The 21,130-nt window shown below is 44.4% G+C and overlaps 1 protein-coding gene across 6 annotated transcripts in view; it reads right to left on the reverse strand.

Annotated features, from left to right (window-relative positions):
• rerea (arginine-glutamic acid dipeptide (RE) repeats a) overlaps nucleotides 1-21,130 on the reverse strand; it is a 132,089-nt gene that overhangs the window by 59,797 nt on the left and 51,162 nt on the right. For all 6 annotated transcript variants that reach the window (XM_042410272.1, XM_042410271.1, XM_042410269.1 and 3 more), the window contains 2 exons: nucleotides 15,860-16,364; nucleotides 7,796-7,866 (listed from right to left, as the gene is read on the reverse strand). In XM_042410272.1, the coding sequence (XP_042266206.1) occupies nucleotides 7,796-7,866; nucleotides 15,860-16,220 (432 nt within the window). In that variant the 5' untranslated portion in view covers nucleotides 16,221-16,364. The remainder of the gene's footprint in view (nucleotides 1-7,795; nucleotides 7,867-15,859; nucleotides 16,365-21,130) is intronic.

Below are 21,130 nucleotides of genomic sequence, written 5' to 3' on the forward strand. Positions count from 1 at the left end.
GTGTTATCTGTCCAAAAAGATGAAAAGATGGGACTACGAGGGAGAGAAGAAGAGAGTGGCCAAGGAGAGGGTTGGGTAGGTTTTGGTTTTATACTCAAAAGAAGAGCTGAATACAGCCTCCTCCGCTCGCTGGGTCTGAACTGTATTGTTATCACAACCTTGCCGTTTGTGTTGCTTTATTTATTCATCACTGCGCTCATGTGGACAATCAATCTAACCTGCCTCCTCAAAGAGGCAGAGCTCTGTAGCTGTCTGAGAGATGCGTGCCTGTCTCCATCTGATTTGAGAAATGCATCAAGCTTGCAAACTGACACCGGGGTAGAACCAGCGCTCGTCAGTCTAGCTGACTGTGTCTTGCTTAAGAACATGCTTGTGTAGAAACAGCAGCTGCAGCAGCTAGTGACCCCAACACCTCAGCTAAATGACCTAATGTTATTACAAAGAATGGCATTAATGGCTTCACCTCAATGAAATTTCAAGTGTGCAAAGACAAAGAAGGAGGAGGGAGGGAAATGAGAAGGGAAGGAAGGATTGGTGGGGGAAGCTTACCTCACAGAGGAGCATTAATCAAAACGGTCATAATGGGAAAAGTCACCTGATACTGCCTAAGCAGCAGTAAAAAATCCTTTGCTCACAGGGTCTAGTCACAGCCAACTGTGAGGGGAGGAGAGGGAGGGAGCTATTTGTCAAATAAAGGCAAGTCATCTGAGCAGATTAATTTGTTCAAATTGAGAAAAAAAAAAAAATTCCACTTCATGTGTTAACCTGCTCCGGCCTACCACAGTTAAGTATAATGTCAGCAACTATTTCTGGGCTGTTTTCCTTTTGTAGGTAAGTGACAATGAATGGCCATTCAGTGTTTAGTAGCTGTTGTGCCGCGGTTCTATTGCTTTAAGGCTGCTACTCAATGGGGAACAATACAGGCAGAATGCTTCAATCAAACGGCTTGCAGCAGGCTCAGCTGGTCGGCCATGTCTATAGACGGCTAGATGCTCTTGTCAAAGCTGCTTGCTCACAGAGAGCACAGAGACAAGCAGACACTTAAGATAGCCCCACACACACACACACACAATTGCGAAAAGGCTGCACCTCCACATGTTCGTGCCTGTGAAATGTACCAGCTCGCTTACAGCAGGCTGAGTGGACCGTGGAATGAAAGGAAGAGCTGAGCGGCACTCACTCACACACACACACACAGAAAATTGCCCCTAATGACTGTAGTGCCCCTCTCTCAAGAGATGGCAGCGGCTGCCGCTCCACTCGATAAATATTAACAAGAAGTGCGACTGATGGCGGTGCTCACTGATCCATAATTGCATTTCAAAATGTTCGATGGGGGTGGGGTGGAGGGTGGTCGAATTGGAAGATAAAAAGAGGGAATAGGGATGCAATGATTATAGATTTTGATGGTGCGATTAGTCTAAAGAAAAAAAAAATCACAGTTTCACAATTATTATGTATTAATTTATTTCACAGTACTAGAGATGGATAAGATCACATGAGCATGTTTTGTTTTGAAGACGGAGCATAAGACACAAAAGATTCTGCAACAGTACTAGAGGTAGTTTTAGGCTAAAAGTGAATAAGACAAATGAAATAATCCATCCAAGATGAACTTCAAGTGGACATTGCATTAGTCCAGGGGAAAATATTACTAATGTAGGTAATAAACAGAAGTGTTTTAACCTCAACTGTGATCCATGCCTATTTTTTAAATTCATTTTTAATCACCTATTTTAATAATGAATCTAATCTTACATGTAGCCAGAGAAAATCCTGTCTATTATTGTTGTTTTTGTTGCAGTTTTAGAAAAACTGAAATAAATAAATTGAGAACATCTCTTATGCAGGTGTTATTAATCACTGAAATGCACTTAATTAGATCCCATGGTATAGTGCTGGAAGTTTACAAGTTCCTAATGTTAAGTTAGTCTTTTACACCTGGCATATTTACCTACCACACCAGCGTTTATTCAACACAGATGGGAGGAAGCAACAGGATGTAAATGATCGCACTGAAGCCCTTGAGGGGATTTCAATCCCTACCAACTCAATGTTTCATTAAGTAACTTGCCACTAAAGTAATGTTTTTCAAATTTAGTTATTACTTAGTGTATCAACTTCACTTGAGTATATATAACTGGATGGTGATCTCAAAGATGTTGCATTAAGTTCGAGGTGTTGGATCCTTTACCAGTGTCTTTTGTTTGGCAAGTTTTACAAATTGGGAGATCCGTCTTCTTGAACAACCCCCCCGGCGAATGAAACGCACAGGTTGTTCATTACTGTCTGATGTTGTGTCTTTCATTGACTTACTGCTGCATGCATCACAGGGCACTTTGACACGCACTGCAGCTTTACATAAAGGAAGAAATCTGCGGAAGGATCAGAGCGATGGCAGGGGACTCCACTCACCAATGCCACATTGTACATCAAGTGATACCTTTGCATGGATTTGAATATGCGTAGACAAGCTAGCTGCAACCTAATTAGCCAGTGGATCTCATTGTTAAGCTAATTCCCAGCACTTTGGATTCCATTAGGGCTGCACTCAGGGTCCGCAGAAAACCTAATAACTGCTCATGTTAAGCATGCGTATTTATGCACATATATTTGCATCTTTATCAAACATTTTTAATTATGGGCTTTGAATAGGTGGCATTTTCCAAGGCTGTATGATTGGCTAAGACCATCAGGAAACAGTTCTGTCAGATACAATTCGGTGTATGTAACGTTTGTGTGTGCAGCAGAGGTGTGTACATGTTATTTACATGACAACTGGGAACGCTATGCTGTTATATCCATCCAATACAAACATGCATCTGAATACACATGTAACCACACACGGACAGTGCATATGGCTGGTAACACACTGAGAACTACAGATGCTCAAAAATAATCAATGCTTAACATGTTTATTCTATTATTTGAACTGTATCGGATTTAAAATGTGCACATGTACATCCTTTTAAGTTTAAATTTTGCTTAAAACACTTTACTGGAGAGTATGTTGCCAGGTAAATTACTGCAGGGAAAATTTTAATTTCGCATAAAAATTTTGATGGTATTTTGTGCGTCATTAAATCATAACTGCAGAAGCCACATTTGCCTGTAAGATACAAGAACAAACACTAATGAATAAGAGCTGAGGTTTTCCTTTCCGGACACACCTTTTCTTTCGACAGATCCCATCAATTAGATTGATACACATCAATAACCTCCAAACACCTACATGTGTAATGTGCATGTGTGGACGGTGCTGGAGGTCTGGACAAACATACTGTATCAGTGTGTTTTTCACTGGACAACCATTTAAACACACCAGTACGTTGCACATCTCACAGCGCAAACAGCACACTCAACCTTGAGATGGCTTTAACCTTACGCTGTGTTTTTAAACTGATGCCAAGACACAAGTACACACGCACATGTCAGTATACTGTTTTTATGACAAAGAAAATCCCTCATCCTTTTAAGCTGATCAGGTCTGAAACATATGAGCTGGACTCCTGGCAAGATAATTGTATTGTACATGGCATCTAATTAAATGTCCATAAGCAGGGAGATCCAGGAGTAGAGATGAATGTGTGTGTATGTGGCTAACAGTGAGAGAGAAAGACTGTGTGTGGGTGTGTGTGTTGACGTACTGGGCTCCTCAATCCCCCGTTCCCGGAGGGAGAAACGCTGCAATCACTCCATTAGCGAAAAGAGGGAGGGAGACAAGGATGCTGGGAGAGAGCAGAGAGAAAGGGATGTGGGGAAGGAAGGGAGGGAGGACGGAACACAGCTGACTTGGCCAATAACAGCAAATGAGGTTAGATACAAGCAGAGAGGGAGGTAGGGGGTCAATGAGCGTCGAGGACATGGACACAATGACTAGAACATGGGATGGGCGGAGGGAGGGAGGTGAGTGACAGCAGATAAAGAGGAGAGGGGATGAGCGGGGAATGAAGTGTAGAAACAGACGGATGAGAGAGTGAGAAGGAGAGAGAAATGGAGACAGAGGAGACAATCGAGGTGAGAAAGCAGGATGGATTGTTGAAGCCACGGTCAGCGGGCAGTTATGGCTGCAGATTGTTCAGCGCTCAGTCGTCGTTGTCAGGTGGCTTTTTGTCTCAGGTTCTCCTCTCACACCGACAGGCAACTCACGTAGATCTGTTTGTGTGTATGTGCATTGTTGAAGCAGATAAATACGTACACAAACCGCATGATATAAATTGCATGACCAGAATATAAACATAATGACACACACACACACACACAAAGTCTACAACGGCAGGCTCACTGCGTTACTCTCATCAAATATAGATTGTAAACACATTACAAGGTCATGGCACAAGCTGTAAACTGAAACTAGTCCTTTTGGGAAAACGCATTTGAGGATTGTTGGCCCTTAATTGACCTAATTGATCACATGAGAAGGTAATCAAAGACGGATTTTTTTAAAGATACATCTTAATACAGAATTTTATAGTCTGTTTTTGCATTTGCAGTTACCACACATTTCCTTTAACTCACATTGTTTGTTGATTTGTTCTACTGTTGTTCTATTGCTTTAAATTTTTATTTTATTATTTTGTAAACTTATTTTCAGAAAATCATAAATAATATTTTCCCTATTTTTTCTCTAATGATCTATACGTGGATCTGGCAAACAATTAATAATAAAGGAGCCGCGTTCTGATGTCTTGCTTCCGCTGCCAATTTTGTTTAACACTGCTAACGGTTAAAATGGCCTCCTACTGGTCACCTTTGTATCTGGGCAGACATTTTAGGAGGAAAGCAGGAGACTGTGGCTGGATCAATATGTCACAGAGGTTACAGTGGGCACCGCAGCTGCCGCCGTTGAGTAAACAAACTAGGGAAAATGATTGTCCTCTATGTCCAGAATGACCCCAATAATGCTGCAGAATGGATTTACTTTTGCATGCGTTACTGCCGGATGACTGTGCTCTGTGTGTGTGTGTGCGTGTGTGTGTGTGTGCTCACAGAAGCAACAAGGAAGCACACAGACATGTAACGAGACTGGTCTCAGAATCATCGCAACGCAGAAAAGACACACAGTGAGAGAAAGATAAAAAGAGACAGAGAGGCGGGTTTCAATCCTTGTTCTTCCCCACGCAGGAGAGATTGATGGCTGCATTCAGGATTTCTACACACCACTAATTGGATTCACAGGTCATTAGATAAAGTACACGAGTGAGACTGTTACAGCCTAAAGACTGAGGGAGGAGAGAGTGACAGGAAAAAGGAGAAGGGTGCGAGAGGGGCAATATTGATGAGGTTGTTTGGTTCAGGACCAATGAAATTTCCTCCCCCTCTGCTGTGCTTCCAAAGCCCTGTTCCCCCCACACAGAGGGGGGTCGATCGATAATTTGTGCAGCAAGAAAAAGTGGGGGTCGGAGTTGGAGGCACAGAGGGATGAGAAGATGGGAAATCTAGAGAATGAGTTGACGTCTCATGCGTGGTTCACTTACATAGATCTCAAACTGCCTGTTCTCTCTCCTTTTCAATATATTGTGGCAAGAGAAAGAAATGACTGGATGATTATTTTTTTTCTCCCCTCCCAGAGGCACAATTGTGTGCCCCAGTTTTGAGCGCAGGGTGACGGGTAGATTTGAGATTTGCCAGCTAGATGGTAGTTTATACCAGCATGTGCAATTACAACCTAAATCAGCTATCATCAGATATTATCCTAAAAGAGGATTTTGTGTGGTCTAGTAAATAGAGATTATGAGTTTTCAATGTAGCCAGCATAGTGCCAACCTTTTGTGATTTGTAGCCTGGCGACAAAGTGAGCTCATTGAAAAACGTTGTACTTGTTTAGAGAGCCAGCGGGGCTTGTTGTTTTAACATAGGAGGACAAGGGTAACACATACAGGCATGCAGATGGCTGTTCATTAATTACAGATGGATGGGGGGAGGGAGTAACAGAGAGCGAGAGAGAGAGACAGAGAGAGAGAGAGAGAGAGAGAGAGGGAGGGAGGGAGGGAGGGAGAGAAAGAGAGAGAGAGAGAAAGAGAGAGAGAGAGAAAGAGAGAGTGGGGTCAACTAATGGAGCCAGTATTCTCTCTCTCTCCCTGGACAATTACCTCTGTCTGCCCCAGACCTCTTCTGGCGCTCTTAATCAAGGTGCAGGTGCGTGGGTTTTTGTGCGAGTGTGCGTATGCCCATGTGCATGCATGAGGAGGGGTTCTTGCCGTCCTCAGCACTCTCTAGCAGCAATCCGATTAAAACCCTGCTGCTGCGGGGCCTGGCTGTCCTCCCCTCTGCATGGCCTGCAGCTCACCTTAAAGCCTCGTCTACACACAACAACTGCCCTTCACACCCAAAAGTATTCACACGTGGAACAAAACTGCCAACATGCTTAACTCAAAATGCATACACACACACACATATATACATACATTTACACACAAACACACACACACACATACATTTACACACACACACACAGTATTCCACCTTTTCAAAACGTGGTGTTTGTGGCCTCTGAGCTGACCTCCCATCATCACCCTGGCTGTTGGCAGCCATTACTTTGGCCCCCTGGGGCCTGGCCGCCCCTAACCGGGCCCTCTGCGCTCTGCTTAGACAACCAATCTGTTAAAAGACAGCCGAAGCTCACTTCAGCAGGCTTAGATGCTGCTTCATTTGGCAACACACAGACCCATCGATTATATATTCCAGTAGTCTTCACCCAATAAATGGCAGTCATGTTACCACAAACCTGCACTGAAGTGTGTTCTGCTCTGCGTTCATGGCAGTTGGAAACAATACAAAGGACCAATTAAAAAACAATCACTTTCAGTTACATAATCCATTTCAGGATTCCCCTGTAAGTTCACATTCGGTGAACCTTGGCCAGCAAATTTCCTCAGCCAATAGAAACACTTGTTTTGGTGCAATGACCTCCGACAAAAATCTCAGAGCTGGAGCCAACTATTATTAATGGAAATGTAAAAACAAGAAGTTCAATGCAGCTCTTACAGATTGTATATTAATTAAAAAAAGAGAGAGATTCTGTACAGTTTGCAGGTAGCTGTGAGGCAGCTTGCCAGTGTAGCAAACTATCTAACCACATATCTTAAAACAATGTTACATCTCTTTTCATCAACATGAACAAAGCCAAATCTGTTGGGTGAAATGAAATGTGACTTCCCCTTTAGCAACATAGGCGATGCAGAGTGGGTAAATCAATTTCATGTGTGTGTGTTGTCTGTGATACATTTTAGGTGTCCTACTGCTGAGAAAAACAAGTACTTTAGCTAAACTGACCGAGCCTTGATGAATCAGCTGTTCTCAGTAGCAAATTAAAAACTAATTTCTTCCTTTATTCAGCAAAAGAGGCAATTTGGCAACATTAGCTTGTAAAAGAAAAAAAAAAAATCAATTGAAAACTGGTGAAGGTCTCCTTCATTAAATCAATTAAGTGCATCGACAAACATCTTTATTTCCATTACAAGCATTATTACACTGCCACTGGATTGCAAAGGTGGTTAATATTCAAGACAGATTCTCAGAGGGATTTTTATTTTTCCCGTGACCCTTTAAAAAGGATATTCACTGCGAGTTGTATTCAAATCTCATCCGACATCTAAAGTGGGCCAAAAACACTGCATTTCTATCTCCTAATTGTTTTGCACAGGTGATCATGGCTCTGATTTCTTCTGACATCTTTGCTCTCTAGAACAAGTGTGGTTTGTTTTCCAGCTTGTGACATGGGATTGGCGGGTTGGATGGTGCTGAACCATCAGGGACATAAACAGGACAGAGAGAAGATGGAAAAACTACTCACCAGCTTGAAATCCTGAATGCTACAAATGAAGTAGGGAGTGTTGGGCCGCCGACTCTCAATGTACACACAATCTGCACATAAGAAAAATAAAGAAAAACACTGAGTTAGAAAGAAGATGTTCACAGTTCTCAAAGCTTTCATGTTTTTTTTTTTTTTTTTTTGCAGCCAGACTCAGTAATATATTATTTTGTGTGCTGTTACCTCTGCTGAAAAGACATTTTTCTCCTTGAGTCAAATTCAATTGGAATGCGAGTAATAGGATTAAGGACTTTTGGAGCGCTACAAGGTTGCCTTTCCAAAGCAAACATTACGCCCAAGGGGAATTATGTTATTGTTCCACTCCATTTATACACCAGTGAGCAATACTGGCTTTAACCCCCCCAACACCCTCCCTTGCCATCACTGTAACCCGTTCCGACAAAATACAAGTTTTGTCATTGCACCATATGGCCTGTTAGCTTTGCTTAGCGGTGAAACAAAAAGAAAAAAATCCACCCTCTCTGCTCTCATTCATGTTTTAAAATGTCGCCAAATTACATAACCCTCATAAGTGTTAAAAGCATTGTGTGAGAGGAGGTGGCCCTGACCGGCTGTGCTGTTAAATTGAATGTGACTGGTGGTATGGCCGGGTCGTGAACCCTCATCTCCTTAACAAAAACATTCACGCTGCAGCGGACAAAAAACACACAGCCACTTCTGTCGAGAAGAAAGGAGGAGTAGGTGGGGGACACGGCTAATGGTTACTGCTAAGCCTGGCACAGTACGTTGCACAAAAAAAAAAAAAACAGCCATGGGTTGGATTTTTTTTTTAATCTAAAAAGAGATTTGAATTTACAAAAGTCATATTAGCATTTGTCTCATTCACTTTTGGCTCTTAAACTGAGCAATAAATAAATAAATTTTGGTTTAAATAATAACCTGTGAAAGAGATTTCTTGCTAGCTCAACAGGCAAAGCAATCAAAAGGCACTGATGCTTAATTGATTAAAAAAATAGATCACACACACTGAAAATTGACCTTCTATTCAAATGGAAGCAATGTAACAGGCTGTTCGACTGATCTGAGGGCTGGTTCTGCCTACCGTTTGGCACATTAACACATCCACGAAGAGGAAAAGTTACGACGCTACAATATCTAGCAGCTGTTTCGGTTAAAAGACGGTTTGGTTAAAAGAAGAAGCCACTGTAGGTAGGATTTGTGAAGGATACACAACACACAAATTCTGCTGGTGCTCGTTTCTACACATGCTGAGCTGTTCAGTGCAGAAGGACTAAGCCACACTTTCCCTCACAAAAGATGTGCGGCTAGCTTTTTTTTTTTTTTCCAGTGACTGACACTGTCATCATCTGTTATTTATTTGTTTGTGTCAACAGAGTTATCGATCTGGCTGTAGTTTATCTTACCGCTTGCAAAGGAAAAGAGGGGTGGCAAAGATATTAAATGGCTCTGACATCCGAGATACCATTTGTAGAGGGGCTGGTGTGTATGAGTGTGCCTGTGACATCATGGGCTTTGTTTTTTGAGAGGCTGTGTGTGTGTGTGTAACCCCAGGGTGGGCTTGTTATCTGCTGTGGGCTGAATGAGCTGTTCTAAAGGGAGGAGGAGAGAGAGAGGGGAGGGTGGGGGGGTTTATCGCCCTCGCTGGCTGAGTGACGCATTATATCTCTCTCAGTACTGCCCTCTTCTCGCTTTTCCCCTCTCCTTCTTTTTCTCTCTCCTCTACACCATCCCTGGAAGTCATTTACAAGATAACATGAATGAAAATATCCATCAGTGCTATTGTGTGATCTGTGAGCGACACAGTGTGTGTGTGAGTGTGTGTGTGTGTGTGTGTTGAGAGAGAGACAGAGAGAAGCGGGTAGCAGAGGAGGGAGGGAGGGAGTGGGGGGAGGGCTGAGAACAAAAGAGACTAATCTGAATGAGATGACATGTTTCGGAGGAGTCAAATCGAGGGAATTAGGGTTTAGTGTCCCTTCACCTCGTTGGCACATTCATTTAGAGAGGCCGGATCTCCTTGTCTGCACCCCAGAGCACATCAACAGGCATAAAGAACAGACAGTGAGAGTGAAAAAGATAGGTGGTGAGAAAAAAAAAAGAAAAAAAAAAGACAGGGATCTAGTTTAATCATTCACAGACAGCAAGCGAGTCTATTCTTCGAACGTCAAAAGCACATTTTGAATTCATCCTGGCGCTGGAAGACTACTACCTCAAGGGCATTTCTCTGAAAGCGACTATAACACGAATCTCAATGAATGTGAAAGTTAAAACCAAGTTAATGCTTCAGACTCCGCCGTTTGAACGAAAAGGAGGCAACAGAGCTCTGGGAGGCTCTGTGGGGTAGAGGAGGGGGCCACACGGTTCCCTCCAGGGTCTGCCTGGCTTGTTAAACATTCCTGCCATTTTGTGCATTTGGAAATGGGTCTCCTCACTCAAGTGGAGAAGTGGAAAGGGGAGGGACGAAGGGTTTAGCTGTGGTGGGGGTCTGTGTGGGGGGATGGGCAGTTTTTTTTTTTTTTTTTTTTTTTAAGGGATGAAGTGTGTGCTGGTTGGATGGATGAAGCCTGCGCTGTAGGAGGGAGAACCACAGCAGAGCCTTTGTAGTAGAGTGCTCTCACTCCCTCAGCAGCCATAAGTTTAACTTCTTCTCCTACTCGCCTCCACCCTGCAATCCACAGCCGACAGCCACGCCACTCAAGCAGATAGAGAGCGAGAGAAAGCTCGATACTTCGACACAGGGAGATAATCATGAAGCTACTGAGCGCAGCTCCTCAGACCCGAGTACTACACTGAAACCTGATCCTGACGGTCATCGTTTCTCCAATTACATTGTCACTGCTGAGTTCAAGCAATGGAATAGTCATTGTTATTGCCTTGCGACACACACACACACACACACATATATATATATACACACAGCAATTTTCTCAGCTGTAGCTCATTGTTCAGCCAGCCATTCTCTTATGGCTGCCAAGCATGTCTAATCTAAAACACACCTAGCCTCAGCAAAAGAGCCGTGTCCGACTCTCTGTACCAAGCAAATAAGATGCTGTTTAATTTGCTGCAGCATTCCAGCAGAGGGGAGGAGGAGGAGGAGGAGGGGGGGAGTTCTTAGATAATATCTGCTTGGCTTTCTTTTACGAGCCAGCCAGCAACAATGGAAAAGTCACATTGTGAACACAGTCATATATGCCAATGTTTTGTAAACAGTGATGGGGGGGGGTGGGAGCACCTGCATTGTTAAAAGTGGTGCTTGGCTCAAACTGGCAGCGTGCACATGCACGAACGCACAGGAAAACACACACACACACATACACATAGCAGAGTTGTGCAAGGCTTTAGGAAAGCTACCCCCCTTGAGTGTACTGATCCCAAAATTAAATAGCACAAGGAATGCAATAATGGAACCACAGGGGTGTGAGGGGACTTGAGGGCCAAGAAAGACAGAGAGAGCTCGGGAGAAAGAGGGAAACTGGTGTTATTACTGATCCACCACCAACCACAGAGCCTCTGCCAGGGAGACCAGCTGATGACCAGAGCTGCCTTGTGCCGTTTCCTGCTGGGTCGGTCCCAGTGGGGTGGTGTAACAGGCAATCAAGGCCCCTGGGGCACACGGACTCTTGATTCTTCCTCAACCTTCCTTCCTCTCTCCTCTAACACCAGCCCAACAGCTCTCCCTTCTTCACACTGGAAAAGCAGTGGGAAATACCTGGCAAGCGATACCATCAGCTCTCTACAATAGGGCAGGCCTACAGCTGACTGAGCTCCTAGGGGAGAACAGAGGCTCTTTGACAACACCCCCCTCCTCCTCCTCTCCTATCCCTCTCGGCTAGCCCACGCTTTCTCATTTAGCAGTCGGCAGGTGGTTGGATTTCACTAAAAAGCCCTTTTCCCAGAGTCTCTAGCGTGGGGAGAGATGGGAGAGCAGAGAGGGCTTTTTAAAAATAGATCCGTTCAGTTAGCGACAGGCTACAGATTCACACTGCTATGTTTCAATATGAGATGACTCCCAGGGCTTGTCCCTCATGTTAACTTGACTGGAAACAGCAAACTGATCGACAACTAGACTTTGCAGCAGAGGGGATGTGCTATGCTAATCGAGCTCTAGCCTACGGTGTCTTGGCTCTAGAATAACTATTCCAGCGTTTTACTGAAGCACGTTATACCGGCTTCCCATGGGGATCCATACTGACAGCAGAATACAGATGTGTTGTGTTCTTACCAAGTATGATTTACTTTGCTCTGAATCAAATATCTTGGCGGTGAAAATTTGATAGATGATGGAATTATATGGCAGGTACCTTAGATTTAAACGACTAACTGTTTAATTCAGAAGATACTGAATAAAGTATGCATCATTTTGTTTGACTCCAAATGACAGAACTGAACAATATCTAAAGGTTTGAGAAAAACTGCAAAAGAGTGCTCAGTGAATCAGCTAAACACTTGGTGAAATGCTATTTTATGCTTGTGCAAAATCCACTTGTATTGTTAAGTTAAAATCTTAGAATATAGTGTTTTAATGTGGCTGATGTGGTTAATCGGTGTCAGCATCTGCACCAATACAGATTCTCTACATTTTTAGCAATGACAACATACATTTCTAACCCTGCCAACATAAGGAAAATTAAAGCTGATATATATTTGACAAAAAAAACTGAAGCCCTTGGAAACAAAAGGAACATAGCAGGTTTGTGCGACTGCCAACAGTTGGTCCAGAGTTTGAAGAAAGGAGGATGGGGGGGGGCTGGTTATCCAGTGCTACATGTGTGCATCAGACATACTCCTGCTGCACAACACATACAGTGACACACACACACACACATACACACATGCTCCCCAGGGTTCTGTGGTGGTTGCGGCAAGGAGTGCCAGCTGTCCACATCAACAACTCCCCCAACACTCATACACACAAGGTGTTTTTCTAAGGCGAGCCTGCAATCTCTCTGTATTATACACTGCGCTCGCTACACGAATCTATCGCTCTCTTAAGAGGAAATTCCTAAATTAAAACAAGTCTTGTCTTTATCTGCTGCCACGGCCAACCCACTGAAACTGTGGCGGCCATGTTGTGTGACATACACCGAAGAAGAAGGGCAGAAGGAGTGGGTGGGTGGGGAGGGGGGGGCGGTGGTTTCCATTAGCTCTCTCCATTTTAAACAGACCAGCCAGCCAGTCAGTTAGGAAGGAAGGAGACATACTATGGCAGCCAGCCACCTGCAGCGCCAAGCAGAGCTCTACTGCGGTGGAGAGAGGGGATGAGCTATGTGGATGGTGCTGTGTGTGTGTGTGTTAGACCGAGCTTGTGTGTAGTGTGCAGCGGGAGTGTGCTTGTCAGAGATAGGGACCATGTCTATGACTGTTAAAAACATGCTTTGTATACAGTAAGTGTTAGTGTGTGCATGTATAGGTGTTACAGTAAGCTTGTGAGTGTGCACAAATACAGGTTATCAGTGTAGTGTGTATGTGTGTGTACTGAAAAGTTTTTTCGTGTGTCTCCGTGCTCCTAGGGTGTCTCCTATTGATCCCCCCCATGGCAGTGTGTATAATCTCCAGAGAGAGGATCTATAATATAAGGTGGTGGTGGGGGGACGAGTGTAGAGAACAGGCTCTGGAGGTGTCTGACTGGGCCTCAGGAAGTGGTGAGAGCTCAGCCACAGGGCACCGATCGATTCGGCATGTCTGCTTGCGCTGCATCGGGCTGTTCACCCCCAGCAGCCGACCATAAAAATGGCCCGGGACACAGTACCCTGGCCACCACCACAGAACCGCTCCTCCATCCCTTTTAAAACAGCGGCAGCAGAGCTAGAGTTAGCTGCGGGCCCACCTATTGGCCGATTGCACTTCTCCTTCCACCCTTCCCCATCCAATCGATGAGCACTAAGCCGCCTGAACCCATCTTCAAGGGATAGAAGGGCTAAGCAGAGAGATTGGAGGGTGGCTGGAGATTGGGAGTGTGCAGACTGTTTCAATACTAGCTTACCTGTTATTTCTCATGTGATGACATGAGTCTGGGTGCTTGTAAAGCTCCCTATGACAAAAGCAATCAAAACAGTATTTCGGTTTCTGTGCTGCTCTCCATCACAGTCTTCTCCCCTCTCCCCATGTCTGCGGCTGTGCAAATCCCTCACCCAGGGTGGTCAGTTTTACATATTGTGTGTCACTAGACGGCTATAAAGGGATTTAACATTTAGTAAAGCATAATCCATGGCAGGCTTTGTGCCTGCCTAAGCTGCACACATCAAATCTGATTGCAAGAAGGCTGCTACCAATGACCAAGCAGGAGGAGGAAAACACACACACACACAGACACACACAGACACACAGACACACACACACACACACACACACACACACACACACACACACACAGAGGGCTTATCACTTGAACAATAAGCAGAGGAGACAGCAGGAGGTCAGTTGCTGAGGTGGAGGATCTTCCGTGTTGACAATAGGAGGTAAATTACAAACTAGTGTACCGACACCTGGGCCACCACTACCCAATCCTGGCTCATCCCTAATCTAAACCAGTCTAACAGCCACAATCTGCGTGGTAGGAGCACATTGTGACACTCGGGCCGCTCTAGACCTGTCAAACTAATTGAAGGAGAAGACAGGAAACATAAATATTCCCCATCAACCAGACACTGGCTCTGCTGTTCACTCGGATGTGGAAATATAAATATTCGGCAGGGCTAATCCACTGAGACGCTTGACTTTGTTTATATGCCTTTTGAATGTTTCATTGATGTGACTGACTGCTTCCGTTTTTTTTTTTTTTACCCTCCCTCTCCCCCCACTCCCTCTCCCCCCCTCTCTGCATGGTTGACTGTGAGACAAAGCGCCGGTGCTCTCTCTATTAAACATGAAATGCAGAGCAAAAAAGGCTTCAATGGAGTCCGTAGTGGAGTGTTAGAAAAACAGAAATAGAGATTGAGCAACAACAAGGCTTTGGTTCAGTGCGACTGCTTGCCTGAGGACCACCACTGATACCAGAGATAGATGGCCCGGACGGAGAGTGCAAGGTGGGGAGGTCTGGCTTTTTCACTGCACCTACTTGAAGCAGCTGAAGAGGGAAAAAGGGAAGGCTGAGTGTTTGTGTGGGTGTGTGTAGGGGTGGTTTGTTGGAGAAGATTACCTAACACACTGGCTGTAATTTTCTACATCTTCCCATTAAATATCCAAGCAATGTGGGCTGCCTCCCCTCCCCCCCCACTACTTGACCTTTTGCTAGCTGCTAGATAAATGAAAAGACATGGCGGCAATGATTTAGGTGCAATGGGGATAGCACTGAGCAGTGGCAGAGAGAGAGAAGACTGCACACACACACACGCACGACAAGCTAGCCTGGCTTCCTTCCGACAGTGAATGTTGACATTCCCCCCTCTAGTACAACCAATTTATAAACAGTAGGTGAAAAAGAGGCCATGTTTACAGCTGCGGGAAAGGTTGGTTCTCTTTTTAGCCTCATTCATCTGACATAATAAAGACACTGTACCGCAGCTCAAACGTCTCTCCAGGAAACTAGAGTACCTTTTGGCCCCAGAGGAGATAGCATACTTTCAGTGAGTCAGATGGTGTTGGGATGAAATCATTATCATGGCTGTCGTCACTATCACATCATCTAGTCGAGCACCACTTTGCTTTATTGACTTAGCCCAAGACAAAGCACAGAGTGGGTCAACTTGGAATTGATTATGTGATGCATTGGCCTCTAGCCTGAGGGAGTACTTCTGCTGTTGGAGAGTTGCTACTTTGGAAAATCTGCAATCCCTCAGCAGCTTATTGCAATAGAGATAACGGTTTCTTTAACAACCCAGAAATGAATCATTGATTAATTAAAACTTTTGTCTTAATTCCTAAAAAACGAGCCTATTAAGAGCAAAGTAAGATAAAAGTAAATGAGTGAATGTGGTGTTAATGAGGTGGGTTTAAGATTATTTTTAAACTGGAGAAGTTGATGAAAAGAGATAGTTTTTGACTTTTTTTTTTTTTTACTGTATTAAGAGACCGTGCCAGCGTGTGGCCCCCCTGCTGACAGTTAGATTAGCCATGACTAGGACTTACCTCCGGGTCTGTAAACAACATCGTCCTCTGTGATGAAGGAGGTGATTTCTCCATTCTCTGTGCGCTCGTAGCGTGACTTCTTCTTAGGCGTCTTCTTCTTGCCCTTCTTTCCGGCCTCCTCAGCCGTGCCGCTGCCTCCGCCTGTGCTGCCGTTATCGTTGTCCTCGTCCTCGCTGTGCTCGCTCTCTGCATAGTTCTTGGCCCCGCCCTCCAGCGTGCAGCTGCGCCTGGGCCTGGAGCTCTCACTCTCGCCCCGGTCCCCGTCCTGCCGACGGGACTTACCGGCTTCTCTCTTGTCCCGGTCCCTATCTCTGTCCCTGTCCCGCTCTTTCTCCCTCTCCTTCTCTTTGTCGGCCGTCATGATCCGCCACGTGCCTTCCTCAGTCCTCTCACGGCTGGGCCTCCGTGAAAGGTAGACTGTGAGCCTGGGCTTCAGTCTTCTGAATTTACCAGTCAAATCCAGGGAAAATTTGGCCACACCAACAACCCCAGTGTTTCAGAAAAGCTGTGGACAAGAGGAGAAAAACAATTAGCATAACCCTATGTCACTAATCGTTATCCTTACTGTACAGAAGCTACAATTTCTAAGTTTAACTGGAGGAGATTTTTTGTGGGTGAGAAATACAAAATTGGTTCCTAGAGAACAGGCAGCTGTGCTGACTCTTCTCAGCATCACAGTAATTGTTGGAACTCCCCTCCACAACCATGAGGACTCTGGAGAGCACTGAGCAGCTTTATCAAAAGAACAGAACCTTCTAGTTTCCTGCTCAAACATATTTCCCTTCTTTCAGAGAGGCAGTAAAAGAGAGTTATAAAGGGTAAAAGGGTGGAAAAAAGAAAGTGAGAAAAGTAGAAAGCCATGAATCATGTAGAGAATTTGTAACACAATAAGCTAAAGGGAAGTCATAACTGAATAAGCACAAAAAGGTGGTGCTGCATTTGAGGATGAGGCCTGCAGCCAATAGAATTCCTCAGAGATAATGTGTCCAGGGGTTTTTCAGCACAAGACGCTGCTTGTCGTTTGTAATACCATGCCAATGTTTGTAGGGACACAGCATAAAGCTCAATGACAGAGTTAACTGGCTAGCTTCTCTGCAGACCATCTGCGATGACACCAGGCTCATCTGTGTGTGTGTATGTGTGTTTGTGTGTGTGTGCGTGTGTACTCTGGCTTAGTGGACTCCACCCCACCCCAGCCCTCTGCCCTGGCTGACAGTCACCACTGTGTTAATGTGAAGTGACAGCCCTGGAGGGAAGAACACAGCAATCCACTGGGTAAGGAAAGGGAGAGGAGAGAGGCTGAGCCAGTCATTTGCCGTGCCCAGTCCACTGCCATTTTCAGCTATCGTCATTCACTCAAAAGAGCCCAGCTACCACTTTCTCATGCCATAATGAAATCCTCCATAAACAGTGAAGTGGGCAAAGCTGAAGCAGCACGCTGTGTGCACTACACTGCCCCTACACACTGCGCCTACAAAGGAGGCTTCTCATTTACTGCCAGTGTTTGCCCCCTCCACCCCCACCGCAACAAATTAACTAGAAATAGTTATTACAGCACCCAGAGGGATAAGACCAGGCAATCAGCACCCGCGTTACCATGGTCGTGATAGCAGGGCGGGAGAGTGAAAAAGGAGGGAGGGATGGAGATCGAGCCAGGTAAAGCAAAACTGGCTTCGAGTGAAAATTACACAGAATGTCTGCAAGTGGACCTGCGTTTATTGAGAGAGCTACAAAGAATGTGAGGTGAAGAATAGAAGGAAAGAGGAAAGTAGAAGAAAGATGTTTGGCAGGCACATACACACACACACACACAAACACACACACACACAAAGAAGCGCGTTTGACAACGGCGCTCCTCAGCAGCGGGTGCTGTCATCTCGTGAGCAGACACCAACTGACAGGGCAGCTGCTCTTGTCGTCGGCTTCAACACAAACACCGGGCCTGATTAAACCGCAGCCTCGTCACAGCCCCATTAATCACCTAATGATGAGTTACCACGGCGACCACTGGGTTGCCAGCATATACACACAGGAACACATTAGTGCACACACAAAAACGCGAGGGCTCAGGAGAGTTCTAACGCGCATGTGCATGCAAGGACACACACCCGCTGTGGATACACACCTCCAAAATACATACTGTGCCCCCCTCCTGTATCCATTAGGGATGCAACGATTATAGATTTTGATGGTACGATTATAGTCTGAGGAAAAATCACAGTTTCACGATTATTATTAATCTATTTCACAATACTGAAGATGGGTAAAATCACATGAGCATGTTTTGTTTTGAAGAGGGAGCATAATACACACTTTGCCAAAGATTCTTCCACGGTACTAGAGGCAGTCTTAGAATAAAGTGAATAATGAAATAATCCATGCCAAGATGGAACTTCAAGTGGACATTGCACTAGTCCAGGGGAAAATATTACCAATGTAGGTAATAAACAGAAGTGTTCTTATCATAAACTGTCATCTATGCCTATTTTTTTTAAATTGATATCCTGTCTATTGTTGTTTTTGCTGTTGCAGTTTTAGAAAAACTGAAATAAATTGAGAACATCTCTTATGCAGCTGTTATTAATCACTGAAATGCAATTAATTAGATCCCATGGTAAAGTGCTCGAAGTCTACAATATCCTTATGTTAAGTTAGTCTTTTACACCTGGCATATTTACCTACCATACCTACCTGTGTTTACTCAACACAGATGGGAGGCAGCAACAGATGTAAATGATTGCACTGAATCCCTTGAGGGGATTACATACCATTTATGTGAGCGTTACTTTAGAAACGGTGCAACGTTCCTTTTCCTGCTCACAGTTACTTTGTTGATTGTAAGTGACACTTTTATATTTCATTCCCTTCCAACTCAATGTTTTGTTAAGTAACTTACCACTAAGGTAATGGTTTTTTAACTAAGTGTATTACCTTTACTTGAGCATGTATAGCTGAATAAATGGAGATCTCTCTTCTTGAACAACCCCCTGGTCATTCTTTATGTATCCAAAATACTCCCACACTGAGGATTTCAGGCATTTTAGTGAATAAAACGCTTCAATGTTGGGTCCCTCAGCCGTTGCCAGAACACTTCTCATCTCCTTTAGCTAATCTTGCCCACCTCAAACATAAATAAGGGGAGTCACTCTTGTGACAGCATGTGCAACTTTGCGTACCTGAACTTGTTACAGCACGGCATTTTAAGCTGGTGCACCAGGTTTGTTTTGGTTCTGCCTGCAGCCTGCCGGTCGCGCTTATGGACATTTTTTTTTTTTTTTTTTAAACACAATTGTCTAGTTTTGTTTAATTTTCCTCACAGTACATTCATTGTTCACAGAAAAATAATGTTTCATAATGTCCCTTTTTTGAGTGAGAACAGAAACACTCAGTGTAGCTGAGCCTTTACAGTTGTGGCGTTTTAAAGCGCGGTTAATAGTGAAATCGGTTAATTGCCGCATCCCTTGTGTCCACATCCAACAGCATGTCTTCGAGGTGTGAGGAAAATGAAAACATTGATGAAGGTAGCATTTGATAGCACCGCCGCTCTAATCCTGGGGGCTGCCAGAATCTGTGTATGAGCTAAGCACCTCTTCTCTCCTCTAATCAGTAACATAAGCCTCTTCCACTGAAACCAACGAGGGCTCTGAACTGTTGCAAATGGAGGGCTGGCCCATTCTCCTTTGATGTTGTGGGCTGCTTTAAGCCCCTATAAGTATCTTTACAATCAAGGTGCTATTAGTTTGCATCTGGATACGCTTTACACAACTGCCTTCCAAATCCTGTATCTCGAATTACCTTGCTGATGTTAACAGAATTGTATGCATTAAGTCCTAGAGCAACAAAAAAAAAAATCTACATGTGTAATTGTGTTAAAACTCTTAGTAGTCAATTAGCAATATGTTCAAGTGTCTGTGGTTAATGTGTTGCACATCAGTAGCTGTAGTTTGATGCAGATAAAAGAGCAATTTGAAGTTGAACAAATTGAGTGAGTCACAAGAAGTGAGTCAGTGTGAAGTAGTGGCACTGTGGCAATGAAAAGTCATAATGTATTGACGGCTGAGAGGGAAGAGAAGGAGAAAGAGAAAGTGAGACGGAGAGAGAAAGTGAGGGAGAAGGCTCTCCACCCACAACCCGGGAAACAAAGTGCTCAGTAGAAAGCAGCGCTGGTTGCCTGGCCGATGAATAACGCTGTGAGGGGGCAGGTGAGGCTTGGAGCTATTACACATCAATCACTGGGCCAGGACCCTTTGAAAGATACCAGCTGTCTTAATGGAAAAGAGAAGGAGGGGGCAGCGGCTAGAGAGGAGTTGGAGCGGGGGGGTCCCAGCAAACTGCACCTAATCCACCATTTACATTACTGCAATGGAGTCAAGGGCTAGCAGCCAGCGGGGCCCCGCTCAAATACATTTCTCTTTCCCGAGCCTGTTTAAATGAGACCTCTGGCCTGAAAAACCACACAGTTTGTGGCTCGATTAACACATTATCCCCCACAATGGCCACACAGCAGGTTTCTGTTACTAAACACAGCTTTTTTTCCTCTCTCTCTCTCTCTCGAACAGCCTTTTAAAAAGCCATGTTTTATTCATTCCAATCACTCTCACATTTACCCAAATCCATGCTCATCTCTGTGGTTTTAATCAAAACCTGTCTAAGGATAAACATCCAAATTATCATGCTTTGCTTGAGCACGTATACAGACTGATACAGCTGGGAGGGTTTCTTTTTTTATCCCGCCAAATTTTGGTAATTGATTTTCTTGGATTATGAATTTGCAAAAGCTGGACATTTATTCAAACAGTATTTTATAGAACAAATAATGGAAAAACCAGAAATTTGTACATTTAAATGCAAAATAGAATCTACCAACAATATAACCAGCATAGTGATCCACTCAGTTTTGGGGAAGTGAGACTGAAAAGTCATTCATGGCATATTCAATTGGAGAATTATGAAGTAGCAAAATGTGATTGGCAAGGATTTAGGGCCGGCTTTGCAAAGGGATTGAATGAAATACTCGCATGAATACAGATTAGAGGAGAACAATGTTAGCATGAATATACACAGGGTTATTAACAATGAGGGCAACTCAAATTGATCCGAATAAACCAGCCAGATCCTCAGCAGTGCACGGATGCTAGCTGTGGTGATGTCGAGCTGCAGCAGGTTTTCGTCAGCTCCAATCCATTACTCAGTGCGATCTAATCTAAGCTGCCATCCAAGCCCTCTAGAAACAACAGCACAATGAAAGGCTCAGCTGGAGGCGAGGGGTAG

The sequence above is a fragment of the Thunnus maccoyii genome, chromosome 4 (genome assembly GCF_910596095.1).
Source record: "Thunnus maccoyii chromosome 4, fThuMac1.1, whole genome shotgun sequence".
Lineage (NCBI taxonomy): Eukaryota > Metazoa > Chordata > Actinopteri > Scombriformes > Scombridae > Thunnus > Thunnus maccoyii.